The 14,834-nt window shown below is 57.8% G+C and overlaps 1 protein-coding gene across 7 annotated transcripts; it reads left to right on the plus strand.

The window, feature by feature from the left end:
• Positions 1-493: 493 nt before the first annotated feature.
• Tnnt1 (troponin T1, slow skeletal type) lies at positions 494-11,638 on the plus strand. 7 transcript variants are annotated; one of them, XM_078031443.1, is made up of 14 exons: positions 494-644; positions 1,793-1,835; positions 1,943-1,956; positions 2,174-2,200; positions 2,319-2,351; positions 3,246-3,267; positions 5,285-5,348; positions 5,521-5,637; positions 5,829-5,906; positions 7,602-7,715; positions 8,007-8,116; positions 10,640-10,730; positions 10,847-10,887; positions 11,491-11,638. In XM_078031443.1, exons 2-14 carry the CDS (start codon positions 1,804-1,806, stop codon positions 11,534-11,536), a joined length of 789 nt encoding a protein of 262 aa, XP_077887569.1. In that variant the 5' UTR covers positions 494-644; positions 1,793-1,803; the 3' UTR covers positions 11,537-11,638. The 7 variants fall into 7 exon arrangements, with proteins under 7 accessions (XP_077887569.1, XP_077887570.1, XP_077887566.1 ...); XM_078031444.1 differs by lacking the exon at positions 494-644 and having other exon boundaries at positions 1,613-1,835; XM_078031440.1 differs by lacking the exon at positions 494-644 and having other exon boundaries at positions 3,249-3,267.
• Positions 11,639-14,834: the final 3,196 nt, after the last annotated feature.

The following is a 14,834-nucleotide window of genomic DNA, read 5'->3' on the forward strand; positions in this document are numbered from 1 at the left end:
CACACCTGCTGCCAGTCTTTAGTGCCTGTTGTCACCAGGGTGGAATCCGGGTGACAGACAAAGAGGTGGGGGGGAGGGGGAGTCAGAAAGATGGACAGACACAGAGGGGAACACAGGAGTGGAGAAAGACACACACGGAGAATGGCAGATGGAAAGCTAGGAGATGAGAGGCAGAGACCGCAGACAGGGGGTTGAGGATGGTGAAATGGAGGCCCAGAGAGACACAGGATGAGGGAACAGAGAGATGGAAATAGGAAGCTTCCCTCGTGCCCCTTTGTCACTAGGGAGGTATGGGAGAGTCTCCACGGACCTCATTTGCAGCCTGGGGTTTTGACAGCAAAGGATGCTGGTGCTAGAAAGGAGCTTGGGGGTGCCTGATCCAGCCAGCGTCTGTGGGGGGGGGCGGTGCTGTCGGGTGGGGAAGGGTTTGGGAGCAGCCAGAGGGTGCTTGGACCCTGAATCTAAGGGGGCAGGGCAGCCTCTGAGCCAAATGACATGTGTTTGAGCAAAGGAATTCTCTCCCCTCCTCTGACTTGGGGCGGGGCTGAGCCACAGCTATAAACCACCAGCTATAAACCCCCAGAGGCATCCTGCCCTGGCACAGCCCAGTCTACGGTTTACAGCATCTGCGGACTCAGCCTTAGGTAACAGGGGTCTGTGCTCTGTGGTCTCCGTGGCTCATGTCTTTGGGGGAGGGGGCTTTAGTGGGGAGGGGTAGAGGTATGGAGGTCTGGGAATTCAGGAGGTTCAGACTTCAGGGGGACTGGGGATGGAGAGAAAGTACAGGATTTGTGGGTTTAGAATCTAGGAATCCCTCCTTTGGACTGCAGAGGTCTCAGAGTTCAGGAAAATCTCAGAAATTGGGGATATCTGGGCTTGAAGGTGAAACAGTCTGGATATCAGAATTTTGGGGGACTCAGACTCTGAGGGTATCGAAACTGGGGCAGGGTCTCATAATCTGAGGTCTTTTGATGGGAAGGTCTGGAACTGTGATGCCATAATTTGGGGGGTCAGGAACTTGGGCTCTGAGCATGGGTATGGTGATTTGTTTTCCACACCTCGAGGTCTCAAGGCCTGGGGGTCTTAAGATGTCAGGCTCCTGCCTGGACCATCATGGATGGGATCCCTCTGAATCTGGAGATACAGGACTTGCTGTTTCTGACCAGGGGCATCAGAATCTGTGGGCTTGGGGATTTGGGCATCTCTTAACCTGGGTGTTGTGGGGCACGGGGGGATCCTGGGGTGGGGATCTGGGTGTTTCAGGGCAGGATGAGGCCTGAGGACAGAAGCTGCTCTTGGTGGCATGCACCCGGTCGGTGGATATGGGTGAAGGTGAAAAGAGGAGACAGGTGGGAGAGAAAACAGCGGGGGGCGGGGGGGGTGTGAGGGTAGGAGAGGGGACGGGTGTGACTAATTGTCACAGAAGGCCCCCCCTCCTCAAATCCCTTCTTAGGAAATGTCCTCAGTTTCACCGACTACGACATCCCTCCAAAATAGCACTAGAGGTGGGGCAGCTATTGTCTTCAGGCCACTGTCCCTTTTCCAATACCTCCTAATCCCCACTCCTATCGGGTTCCCTGGGGCCTGTCACCAGACAAAAGAAGACAGCTGTGTGAGGGGGGCGGCCTGCAGCCTCGGTGCCAGGCTGGGGCCACACCTCCACACCAGGTCCCCCAGCCCTCCTCCCTTAGGCCCAGGCGCCCAGCCTCCGCTCCTGCCCCAGGCCCCGGTGCCCAGACCCAGCCTCTTCCTAGAGGACCCCGCTCCACTGGCCGCTTCCCTCTGGTCTTAGGTCACAGCAGGATGTCGGACACCGAAGAGCAGGAATACGAGGAGTGAGTGTCGCTGGCGTGGGGGGGGGGGGTCGGGCCCGGCGACGGAGAGGCCCTCCCACCCCAAGTCGGCTAACTCGCCCTCTTCTCTCCCCCTGCCCGGTCCTCAGGGAGCAGGCGGAAGGTGAGGCGACACCGGCGGCCTGGGGTGGGGACTTCGGCGGCCCCCGCCTCTGGGCGCCGGTGCGGGTGTGGCTCCCGGGACGCCGCGGGCCCTGCCGGCCCCCGCCCGCCCGCGCCCCGCACCCACGGCGCAGTGTCCCGGCGCCCCAGACCGCAGCCCGGGGTCTGGGCACTCGCGGCCGCCCCGGAGCTCCTAACGCTGTGTGGTCGCCCCGCAGAGGAGGAGGCGGCGGAGGAGGAGGAAGGTGAGGCCCGCGCTGAGCCCGCGCGGTGGGAGGGGCGCCCCGCCGCGCCCGGCCTGACCGCTGTCCCCTCTCTCCCCCGCCCGCGTGGCCTCCCCGCCCTCGCTTGTCCCCCTCCCAGCCCCCGAGGAGCCGGAGCCGGTGGCAGAGCGAGGTAACGCGGCTGCTCCGCTTCCCGAGGCCGCGCGACGTCCTCGGCGCCTGCACCCGCCGCCCCCGCACCCCCAGCTCCGGCCCCGCAGCCCCAGCTCCCGCCCCGCAGCCCCAGCTCCGGCCCCGCAGCCCCAGCTCCCGCCCCGCAGCCCCAGCTCCGGCCCCGCAGCCCCAGCTCCCGCCCCGCAGCCCCAGCTCCCGCCCCGCAGCCCCAGCTCCGGCCCCGCAGCCCCAGCTCCGGCCCCGCAGCCCGGCCCTTTAAGCCCCGCGGGCCCCGCGCCCCCTGGTGGCCGCGAAGGGAAATGGCCTGTGGCCTGGGCGCTTTCCCTTCCTTAAAGGGACCGACCCCCGCCTTCTTCCCCAGCCAGAGGAGCTTGCGGAAGGGTGGGACGGTCGCCGAGAGGCGCCGCCGCGCCCCCCCCCCGCCTCCTCGCCCACCCCGTTCTCTCCCTCCCCATATACATTCAAAGGCTGGGGCCTGAACCGAGGATCCTAGTAAGAATGGGGTGTCCCAAGGGGGGAGGGGCCGGGAGCAGAACTCCCTGAAAGAAGACAGGGATTGGTATCCCGCCACGCTGGGTCTTGATGGAGGAGGGCAGGAGCTCTGGGCATATAAGGAGAGGTGGGTCTGGGCTTTGGACTTGGGGTTTCCGGAGAGGGGGTGGGACCCCCACACCAGTGCTGAATGTATATCCGATGCGTGTGATCCTCTTCCTCTCTTATGGCCACCCGACTTCCTTCTCCCCTTTCTTCTCCCTGTGCTCCTTCCCCAGAATTGGACTCTGAGTCTTTCCCTGGTGCCCTGGGCAGAAGCTTGGGGGTTCCCTACGGGGTATCAGGTTCTTCACCCCATAACTCTTCCTAATTGTCTCTTTGTATCCCCCTTTATCCCCAGAAGAAGAGCGCCCCAAACCAAGGTGAGACTCTATGGGGTGGGGCTGGGGTACCCAGCATTGCTCCTAAACAATCCCCCACCTCCAGAGGTAGGGTGTAAAAAGGTAGAAACGACAGGGCATGGGAATGAGGCCACTAACCTAACCCTAACCCCAACCTAAGCCACCACCTCTCAGCTTGCATTTCCAGGACCTCACACGGTGTGTGGCAGGGCAGACCCTCTTTGCCACCATAATGGTGAAATAGACCCAGGGACAGTAATGGGATCCCAGGTTCCAGAGGAGCCTGGCAGGGGGCCCTGCTCTTGCTCTGGGCATTCCAGGAAGGCTTCTCCTGGGAGTCACCTCTAGTGGACAGGAGGTAGGAGGGACATTGTAGGAGAGAAGACTAGTGGCCGCATATAAACCAGCCCAGGGTACTGATAGTCATTCTCATAATGAGCATCCTAAGCTAAGCAGATCAGTGGAGGCTGTGGGAGCTCATAGAGTGACATTGGGGACAAGGCTTGGAGATGCAAGGAAGCAGCCATCCAACTATGAAGGAAACAGCAGCATCAATTCTGGATGGCAAGTGGTGCAAATTTCATTATACCTAGAGTTCAGTGTGCAAGAAGGAGCCGAGTTGTGGAGGCCAGGGCACTGGGGAGCCATGGAAAGGCTAGATCTAGCGGAGAGGGCACGAGAACGCAGATGAGTTTCCCTGCCAGAGAAGGTCTGTGGAGAAGGGGATGGAGTTTGTCAGGGGAAGAGCATCAGGCCAGAGGGCACAGCAAGTGCAAAGGCCCAGGGGTGTGAAGACATGGGGCACAACCAGGGCACCATGGACTGCTGAATGCGTATGAGAAGATGAGAGGAGAGGAGGTTTAGAGAAGCAGGCAGGGGCCTGATGGGGGAGGGTCAGAATCCTGGCCAGTGGCTTGGACTTGTATTTAGGGTAGGGCCAAGTTGAGGAAGGATTCAGTTCAGGAGTTTAGAAAGGTCCCTCTGGAGTCTTAAAGGAGGATGAGCCACAAGCTGGAGGCAAGGAGGCCAGAGAGGAGGCTGGGAGGTTGGTTCAGGTGGGAAGGAAAGAGGACTGTGCTGGGGCAGGGGGCTGTGGGATGTAAAGGAAGGGGCAGATTGAGAGAATCCAGGTAAAGGGACAGGACTTGGGGTTAGATGAGCTGTTGGGCAAGGGAGAGAGGTGACAAGGACAGCCCTCCAGGGTCTCTGGGCTGGGAACAAAGGGACAGTGAGCTGGGACAGCCTGCAGAAGTTGCTGAGCTCTGCTGGGGCCCGGGATGGGGAGGTACAGAATGTTCGGGAGGTGTCCATCAACATGAGTCTGGGCTCAGGAGAGAGGTGGGCTGGAGATGGAGTTGGCGCAGTCTCAGCACAGTGGAACCACGGGATTGGGAATTCCACCGGTGCAGATCAGAGACGTTAGAACAATTGTGTCTACTGAACACGTAGAGGCTTTTCTCTTGACACCATTCCCTAAACAACACAGTGTTCTCGGTAAGCAACACCAGTCCGCAGCACCAGCATGGTAGTAGGTACTGCAGGTTATCTAGGGATGACTTACAAATAAGTCACATGCCAGCCTTACACCACTTTATATGAGGAAGGCGAGAGTCCGTGGAGTTTGACATCCACTGGGGACCCTGGAACCAATTCCCCTCGACACCAGGGAGAACACGGAAGCCCCTGGCACTGTCCTTTGAATGAAGCAGAGGGCAGGCTCTTTGGAAGGCTCCTGGGGATGGGATAGCGGGAGAGGTCGAGGTGGATCAGGAAAGAGAGCGTTCCAAGGAGGTGGGGAGTGCGCGGTGGCAGAGAATCAGAGAAGGGCCTGGGCTGACTCCCAGGACAGCCCCACCCACAGGACACAAGCCACGTGTGTCATTGAAATGCATTATTAGCCACATTTAAAAATGTCTGCAAAAGCAGGTGACATGAATTGTCCAGGCACAGTTTATTCCACCTACTATATTCAAACGTCATCACGTATAAAACCCCGTCTGGGAGGTCGGCCCGCTCACTGTCCCCACCTGCCCCGCAGCCGTCCGGTGGTTCCTCCTTTGATCCCCCCGAAGATCCCAGAAGGGGAGCGTGTGGACTTCGATGTAAGTAGCAGCCGTCCCCAGAGCGGCGCCCCCGCGGGTTAGGGAGGCGCTGCCCACCGCCTTCGCTGGACGCGCGCACGCGCTGCTTTGCCGCCATCTGCGGGGGCCCTCCGTGGGACCCCGACACCGGGGGCCTGCCGGCCGGCTCCAACGGGTCCCCCTGGCCCCGCAGGACATCCACCGTAAGCGCATGGAGAAAGACCTGCTGGAGCTGCAGACGCTCATCGACGTGCATTTCGAGCAGCGGAAGAAAGAGGAGGAGGAGCTCATCGCGCTGAAGGAGCGCATTGTGAGTGGGGCACTGGGGCGCCCGCCTCCCCGCGCTGCTCCTCGCCGGATCTTGGGGGACGTGAGCTCCCCTGGGTCCGGAGCCGGGGCGGAGGCTGCGGGAACGGGCGCTCCGGCCTCCTCTCCACCCTCGGGCCCCGCTTGGGCAGGGACGGCCGGGCGCCTCCCACCCTCTCATTCTCCTGCCCGCAGGAGCGGCGCCGGGCGGAGAGAGCCGAGCAGCAGCGCTTCCGAACCGAGAAGGAGCGCGAGCGGCAGGCCAAGCTGGCGGTGGGTGCCTCCCCTCCCCTGGGGCGCACCCTCCCTCCTGGTGGGGTGCTGCTGTTCCCGTTCCTGACACTCTGCGTGGTGCGCAGTATCACCTAAGGCTCTTCCTGTTGGAAGGGATGGAAACTCAACCCTAACTGGGTTCAGCAGAAAGGAAAGGCGGGGTGGTGCACCCGTGTGGTCCCAGGCGCTTGGCAGGCTGAGGCAGGAGTATTGCAAGTTCAACGCCAGCCTCTGTGAGACCCTGTCTCAAAACAAAACAAAAAGGGGTGGGGAGGTGCGCCTTGGTTCCCTCCCTGGTTAAAAAAAAAAAAAAAAAAAAAAAAGCCTAGAACTGCTGTTGCTTCAGGCCTGGTTGGATCAGGGGACTCAGACACCAGAGAGCTTTTCTTCTTCCAATCCTTGGTCACCTTTCTGTGAATACTAGGGTGACCAACTCTCCTCTTGGCTTGTCTGATAATTTCCTGGGTTTAGCCAGGAAACTTCCACATCCTGTTAGTCTCATGCAAACTGCAATGGCTGATCACCCTGCAGACTGACCACCAGCAGCCCTGGCCTAAACTCTGCTCTGCTTTCCGCACAAATCCAGGGAGGCGTTGAAGCTGCTCTTTCCCCAACGGAGCTGAGCTCTGGCCACAGCTGACCCCTGAGGGTGCTAGGGTGGTTTGAAATGTCACCGTGTTGGCATTAAGAAGTGGGTCCTCATGCAGCCCACTGTTTAAGGCTGAGAGCAGGGTGTAGTGAAGGCAGGATATGCCTCCGAGGTACCCACACCCAGGCCCACAGTCTGTGGGTTGTGCAACTATGCCCAGCCAACAGGCTTCGCAGATGAGACCAGATCAGGATCTGGGAGGTGGTTGTGGATTTGCATCTTCTTGCCACCCTTGCGCCAGGGTCGGTCCTCAGGAGGGGGAGGATGGAAGGCCAGAGCCAGGGAGATTTAAGATGCTGCCTGCTGCCTTGGGAGCCAGAGGCCCGGTGGGAGGGCACTGCCCCTGGGAGCTAGAAAAGGTGGGAAGGGCGTCACCCAGGAGCCTGGAGGACCAGGTCAGCTCACCCCTCGGTTTGGGCCCAGCGAGGCCATTTCAGGCTTCTGAACCCCGGAACTGCATTGCTTTAAGTTTGCAGATTACAGCAGCAGCTGGCTATGGGGAGAGAAGGCTGGCCTTCGAAGCCATGGTCCCACCACCCCTCAGAGGGGAGGGGCTCGGCTGCAGGATCCCGGGTCTCTCAGGTGCCCTGCTGACGCTGGAGCACTGTGGTGCCTGGAGCCTGGCCACCCCTTTTTCTTTTTTGTGGTGCTGGAGATGCAGAGTTTAGGCCAGGGCTGCTAGGGCCTCCTACATGCTAGGCAAGTGCTCCACCACTGAACCCCAGCCCAGCCCCGGCCACCAGCCTCTGTATGCCCAACACCTTGGCGTCAGCACCTCTGGCCTCTCGAGACCAGGGAGGCGAGGCTCACAGCAGAGCCCGGGGGGCCATTCAGGCTACAGGCCGCAGGAGAAGCCAGCAGCCCCCATTCTTCAGTGTTTGCTGGGAGGACATTCAAGCCCCGGGGAGGACTGTATGGATGGCCACATAGCCCGGCCAGGAGGGGAGGCAGGCTCTCCTCCCTATGCTCCCTATGCTGCATCCCAGGGCCTCCCCCTCAGTCTGCAAGGGAGAAGGGAGGCCATGGGTAAACCCCCACCCCCACAGGAGGAGAAGATGCGGAAGGAGGAGGAGGAGGCCAAGAAGAGAGCAGAGGACGATGCCAAGAAGAAGAAGGTTCTGTCCAACATGGGGGCCCACTTTGGGGGCTACCTGGTCAAGGTGTGTTCAGCCTGCAGGGGCCGGGAGTCTATATTCTATGGGGAGGGAATGGTGGGCCCAGACTTCTGGTTCTGGATGGAGGATGGCTGGGGCCTGGACCCCCAGGTCTGAGAGAGGAGGGCTAGGCCTGGACCCTGGGTCTGAGGGAGGAGGCTGGGCCTGGACCCTGGGTCGAGGGAGGAGGTTGGGCCTGGACCCTGGGTCTGAGGGAGGAGGCTGGCCTGGACCCTGGGTTGAGGGGGGAGGCTGGCCTGCTCTCCTGGCCTGTCTCAGTTTCTCTCCCACTCTCAGGCAGAGCAGAAGCGTGGGAAGCGGCAGACGGGGCGGGAGATGAAACTGCGCATCCTGTCGGAGCGGAAGAAGCCTCTGGACATCGACTACCTGGGCGAGGACCAGCTCCGGTGTGTGGCGGGGCGCCTGGGTGCGGGAGGGGACCCTGGCTCAGCCTGGGTGGGCAGTGCTCTGGATCTGAGCCCAGTGCTGCTTTACCTCGGCATGTGCAGCCGCTCTGGCTCCTGCTGCCCTCTGGATGGTACAGCTCCAGGGGACCCACGTCCAGCTGCCCCTGGATGGAGACTGGGCCTGGCCTGGGGCTGGACGGCTGTTTCTGAGGTGCTGGGGGCTCCTTTTCCTCCGGGCTCAAGCCGCCGTCTGGTGGGACTTTCCTGCTGAGCCCTGTGGCCTGGCACGCTCTCCTCTTCCCCCTGCTCCACAGGGGTACAGTCCCCAGGCCTGTCCTTCTGGGCTCCCTGTGTCTTGTTGTGCGCTGGCCTGGGTTCTGAAGGGGCTGGGTCATCTGAGCTTTAGCTTCCGACTCCTGCTTCTCATTGGCCCAAGGATTCTATGAGAGCAAAGTCCCTCCAGGTGCTCTGAGGGGGTCAGTGTGGTGAGGACAACAAATAGCAGTCCCCTGTGGGGGACTCACAGCCATGAGGTGGGCGCTGTTGGCATCCTCACGTTCATGGTGAGGAACCTGAGGCACCGAGAAGTGAAGCAACTTTTCCAGGGCTGAACAGCAAGCAGGTGGAAGAGCCGGGCCTTGAACCCGAGCAGTTTGGTGTGGTGGTCTGTATTTGCTACTGTGCTGTGAAGTGATTTGATAGTAAAGGTGTATGGTCAGCTGTCCTGGGGTGGAGTCCAGGCTCAGCTCTTGCCCATTTCCGTGGTGTAAACACTTTCAAATTACCAAGGTGAGCGGCTCACTGGAGTTGGGGCAGTGTGCACAGGAACGCTGGGAAATGTAGTCCGCAGAGCCAGTCCAGAGAAGTCCAGGGTCTCACAGGGGCCCCAGCCAGGTGACAGCAACCCGCCTGGGCCCCCAGTAGTCCCGGCTCCTGCACTCCTGTGGCACGCTGGGATTTATAGTTCAGGGCCAGGTGCTGCAGGGGGATTGGAAATCCTGTTTTGTTTTATACCAGGGATTGAACCCAGGGGCTTAACCACTGAGCCACATCCCCAGCCCTTTTTAGTTTTCACTTTAAGACAGGGTCTTGCTAAGTTGCTGAGGCTGGGCTCCAAATTGCCATCCTCCTGCCTCAGCCTCCCAAGCTGCACAGGTTGGCTTGTTGGCTTGGATGTCCTTTGTGCTGTGTGTCCACCCTCCCCACACATGGTTCACGTAAAGACCCTCACGGGGCCTGGCGTAAAGCAATGTGGTGATGATGTTCATATTTCCTATTTCTTCCTTTTCCCCCTTCCCCCTGCTCCACACCTACTCATAATTCAAGTTCAATCGTATTTTTTGAGAATCTCAAGTTACAAAATTTCATGTATTGGATGAGAGAAACTGAAGCATAAGGGGCTATACGCCTTTTAAATAAAATACAGGTGTCCCTCAGCATCCAGCAGGACTTTGTACGGACCCCACAGGTGCTGAGCTCCCTTGTCGTGTGACTGTAGTACCTGCTAGAGGGGGCATACCCTCTGTGCTCTGTGATTGCCGGATCCCACACAGTTGCTAACACAATGGAAGTGCTGCGGCTGGAGTGGTGCGGTACTGTGGAGGGAATTCAGGGACCTGCACCCGCGGGGGACCACCTGTACCCCATGAAGGAGAGGCTCCTGGGGAAGCCAAAGAGGACTAGGAACGCTAATGATGATGAACAGATGTAGGAGGGCTGGCTCTCCGGGGGCTCCCTGTGTGCCAGGCACTTCACACGCCTTCCTCACCCCCTGTGGCTCAGAGCCCTGGACCTTGCTCGGTCAGATTTGGCCTGGAGTAGCTGAGGCTGCCTACAGCAGCCTAAACCACAGAGGTTTGTTTCTCACGTAGAAGAAATCTGAAGGAAAGTAGTCCATGGCTGGTGTGTAATCACCTGAGACGCAGACGCCTGTCTTCTTGTTCTACCACTCTTAGTCCAACATTCCCATCCTCGAAATCACCTCATGGTCCAGTACAGCTGCTGGGGCACCAAGCAGCAGAAGGTGGTTGCAAGGAAAGAGCCACAAGGCCTTTGCTGAAGCCAGTGAGCTACTTTGATCCCATTGGCCTCGCCTACCTGCAAGGAGGGTGGAGAGTTTGCCTGTCCGCTGGGCCTATGGCACAGGGTTCTGTTTCCCAAGAAGAAAGGGAGAATGGAAATGGGCACGGTTGGTACACAGCCAGCCATCCTTGCTTCAGTTTTATTTCTGCATTTTTTAGGGGAGGAATTCTTTAGAGATTCTAGAGAAGTCCCTGGGCCATGGTCATAAATGAGAGACTAGAGCCAGGACTGGAGCCTGGGCTTCCCGTGTCTGGGGCCGCAGCTCTGACCATGGGAGCTGAGAGAGTGAGCACAGATGGAAAGTCCTTGGCTTCCAGGACTGACAGTGCCAAGCTTGGAGCCGGCTGTGTGGCTCTGCGGTGCCGTCAGCCTCTCTGGGCCCAAGCGGCTCTCTGTCTCTGAGGCCTGGCTCCCCTCCATCCCGCCCTCCTGCCTCTCCAGGGAGAAGGCCCAGGAGCTGTCGGACTGGATACACCAGCTGGAGTCCGAGAAGTTCGACCTGATGGAGAAGCTGAAGCAGCAGAAATATGAGGTGGGCGCCTCCCCTGCTGGAGGCCGGGCTGGCTGGGGCTGGCAGTAGGGGCAGGGCAGGAAAGGGCAGGCGGGTGTCCCCTCGGTCTTCCCAGCCTCTGCCTCCCACCCCCACAGATCAACGTGCTCTACAACCGAATCAGCCACGCCCAGAAGTTGTAAGTTCAAGGCTCAAGTCCCAACATCCCCAGCCGCGGTGCTGGGTTCCCACCCAGGCCTCTTGGCAGATCCCCCGCTTTCTCCCTGGTCCCTCGCTCTCAGGGCATCCTTTTCTGTCCTGTCTCCACTCTCTGGTTTCAGTCCCTTTTCTGTGTCCCTGTAGCCTGGGGCGGGAAGCAGAGATCCTGATTCGCAGGGGACATATGCAGTGCTGGGACACTCAGGTTGTCACAACCTGGTGTCGAGGGGGTGGAGCCCCTGTCGAGATTGCGCGATACCCACAATGCACAGTGAGCCTCCTGGTCACCTGTGCCTGGTGGAGAAAGTCTGCTCTACAGATGCGCTTCTTACTCTCTGCCACCCCCCCACCACCCTGCCTCTCATGTCGCCCACCCGCAGGCCACCCTTCCCCAAGGGCATTTCTCTGCCACAGATCACCCTGAACTCGCCCACAGTCCCCCATTCCCGTGCTCCCTCAATCTGCCCACCTGTTCCTCTGGGTGGAGGTGGGTGTTTCCCTGGTGGAATCCTGAATTAAGGGCCTGTGCCTATCTCCGAGGCTGGGAAGCCTCAGCTCCTGATACTGCCTCCTTGTCCCACAGCCGGAAGGGGGCAGGGAAGGGCCGAGTTGGAGGCCGCTGGAAGTGAGGAGCTCTGGAAGTGAGGAGTTCGGAAGGCCCCCCTCGAGGTTCCGGGAGCGCTGGAGGGCTCCGCCCGTCTATGGCTTGAAATAAAGGCTCCCCCGAGGCACCTGCTCAGTGCTCTGGTGTTAATGTGGGTGGACGATCCGCTTGTGCTTGACAAGTAGCTATTGCTTGGTAGAGTCACCAGGAAGCACCAAAATGATGTGCGGTGGGACCCTGGCACTCCCCGAGGGGTGGACACCCACAGCTACTCTGCAAAGCTGTGCTCAGGAAGAGAAACGGGCTGCCCACGACCCAGAATTCCTCCCTGGGTAGGTGCCCTCCAAGACCCTATGCACTCCCATCCCTCCCAAAGGCAGATACCTCCCAGCAGGCCCTCAGCGAGGGAAGGCGCGGGCGAGCAGGACAGCATCATCCCCTGGCTAGGCCGGGATGTGGGAATCTGCGGCTCAGTCTTCAGTTAGCGGGTGCTTTTCCACACCAGACAAAATAAGGGCCGTGTTATTGAGGAAGAAGGAGTTATGGGGGTTGAGCAGCTCTGACCTGGCCAGTTCCTTCCACTCCAACACAAGTGTCTAGACTTCAGCACCTGCACACGGAACTCATTCACTTCCTTCCCAAGGACCATAGCCCAGGTTCTTAGGGGTCGGAACAAACCTATGAGTCAGACTTGGTTGTGTCTCTGGAAGGGACATCCTACAGACATAAAGACAGTTCTTGCTCCCTGAATCTACAGTGGTGGAAGAGAAACAGGGAAAAGGTCATCACTGCCATCATCATGGAGCTGACCTATGGGAAAGGGGGAAGGGGAGCACAGGACAGTGGTTGGACAGGAGCAGGGACAGGTAGCAACCTGGAAGAGCCGGCTTCCCACCCAGGTCGCACTCCCTCTCTGCAACTGCTTTGTGCTGGGAGGATTCCGCCAGGCCCAAGCCAAGCCAGCCTTTGGAAGGGTAATGTTCCTGGGGACACCTGTTGCAAAGTCTCTTTCCTGTTGGGCTGAGTTTGGAGACCCAGCTTAGTGTGTCCCAGGCAGGCCAGCTCTGGATGTCCCTGATGATATAATCTCTCTTAAACTGTTCCTCTGTGCAAATAACTCTTCTAAGGAGAGTTTTAAAATCAGAGATTGGAGCTGACACGAGTCTCCCCTCTGCTCTGAGCCTTATAGGAGTTGGCTTGTTACTTCTGTGTTCTCAGTTCACCCGCTTATCCAACCATCTTTACTGTGCAGACTAGTGTTTGTTTTTCTGCCATCACAGGGGAAGAGGGAAAAGTTTCTTCTTATCGTTTTGAGCTTATTTTTGCTAGCAGTTAGGGGGGCGCCTTGGGGTTCTGAGGTAAAGCACCATAATTCCACTGTTGGTGTTGAGAGAAAACAGCATTCCTGAGAAGTGTGAAGACTTCAGCGCCAGAAAGAGAAGGGCAGAGCTGGGCATGTTGGCCACACCTGTGAGCCCAGTGGCTCTGGAGGCTGAGGCAGGAGTATTGCAAGTCTGAGGTCAGCCTCGGCAATTTAGGCAGACTCTAAGCAACAAGGTGAGACCCTGTCTAAATAAAAAACAAAAAGGGCTGGGGATATGGCTCAGAGGTTAAGAGCCCCTGAGATCAATCCCTGGTGCAAAAACAAACAAACAAAGACAGAGGGAGATTTATGCTGTGGGACCTGAGGGTGAAGGTGCATGATGCTGGCACCATCTCTCCAGCTGCAGGAGGCACAGACTAGCCACAGGTCACAGAGCCAGGAAGCAAGTCGAGACAAGATTCAAACTCAGGATGGTCAAATCCAGAGCTGGATTTCGCAACCATGGTGGTAGAACAGGATTTTAAAAAAGAAGTTGAGGGCTGAGGTTGTGGCTCAGTGGTAGAGTGGTTGCCTAGCATGTGTGAGGCACTGGGTTCAATTCTCAGCACCACATAAAGATAAAAAAAAATAAATAAAGGTCCATAAAAAAAGAGAAGTTTTTGAAGTATAAAGCTAGCAATTGATGTGAAGATTACTAACAGCGCTTATGCTGAGACGTGTCTCACAGACCACTGAGTGGGCTGACCAGATGCCTCAAAGTGTCTTTTCACATAAATAATAATAGTTGCAAGAACACAGACATATTTACATGAACCCTTGCAAACACAATCGCAGTGCTTGTGAACAAGACACGTCCAACCACAGACAGGACCATAAACACACACAATTTCAACACATCACAATTACGAAGAGCCATAGAAACACACACCCCGCACTGCACAGCACCATGACGATTTACTTCTTGCTAACCTGAGGAAAGGAGGTTGGGGTTGCGGGACTACTATTCAAGATCCATGGGACTGACTCTTTATATCTACGGCCTGCCATCCCCAGCCTCATGGCGTCAGTAACATTTCTGCATAAGCTAAAGGATTTCATAGTGGACATGCTGCTACAGTGTCCTTGGGAAAAAGTTTATCACCTCTGTCCAGATTTTGGCAGCTTTTTTGTGTTCCTATATCAAAGTATTCATATCCTTCCTAGTTTGGATTTGGGTGCGGGATATTTAACACCAAGGTATGCTTCTGTCTTGGGTCTACTATTAAGACCACTGCCCAAGTCGGGTGCAGTGGCCTGTGCCTATAAATTCAGACTGTCGAGGTTGAGTTAGTAGGTTCACAAGTTTGAGGCCAGCCTCAGCAACTTAGCAAGACTCTGTATCAAAAAAACAAAAAACATTAACAAAGGGCTGGTGATGTGGCTCAGTGGTTTAGCATCCTTGAGTTCAATCCCCAGTACCAAAAACCAAAACCAAAAACCAGAAACCGGGCTGGGGTTGTGGCTCAGTTTCAGAGCGCTTCCTGGCATGTGTGAGGCACTAGGTGCAATTCTCAGCTCCACATATAAATAAGTGAATAAAATAAACGTTCATCAGCATCTAAAAAAATATTAAAAAACAACAACAAAAAACCCACCGGCTTTCCAAGCCCACTAAAGCACTTCGTTCCGGACTACAAATCCCACCGTGCAACTAGAGCGGGGGGAGCTGGGACTGCACTCCCCGGAGGGCTCCGTGGCCGGGAGCGCTGGTGGGGTCGCTGACCTGCGGGGCTCCTCAGTGCACAGTGTGCCGAGTGTGCGGACTGGGGACTTCTCGGGGCGTGGCCCTGAGGCCTACATTTCCCAGTGTCCTCCCGGCTCTTAGCCCAGCGCCCTCATTTTCACACTGAAGTCTCACTCCCCGGCATGCCCGAGGCGCGCTCCCCAACCCACCCCGTGGCAAGCTGGGGGTGCTTTGCCTTTAAATGATTTCCGGATTGAAGACTCAATTTCCCATGCG

This window comes from Ictidomys tridecemlineatus, chromosome 15, assembly GCF_052094955.1.
Source record: "Ictidomys tridecemlineatus isolate mIctTri1 chromosome 15, mIctTri1.hap1, whole genome shotgun sequence".
NCBI lineage: Eukaryota > Metazoa > Chordata > Mammalia > Rodentia > Sciuridae > Ictidomys > Ictidomys tridecemlineatus.

Bases quoted from the DNA above. Each gene is read 5' to 3' on its own strand.
- Tnnt1 (XM_078031443.1), top strand. From the start codon at position 1,804: ATGTCGGACACCGAAGAGCAGGAATACGAGGA. The intron at 2,352-3,245 runs GTAACGCGGCTG...CTTTATCCCCAG, and splicing joins GGAGCCGGTGGCAGAGCGAG to AAGAAGAGCGCCCCAAACCA. The intron at 5,907-7,601 runs GTGGGTGCCTCC...CCACCCCCACAG, and splicing joins AGCGGCAGGCCAAGCTGGCG to GAGGAGAAGATGCGGAAGGA.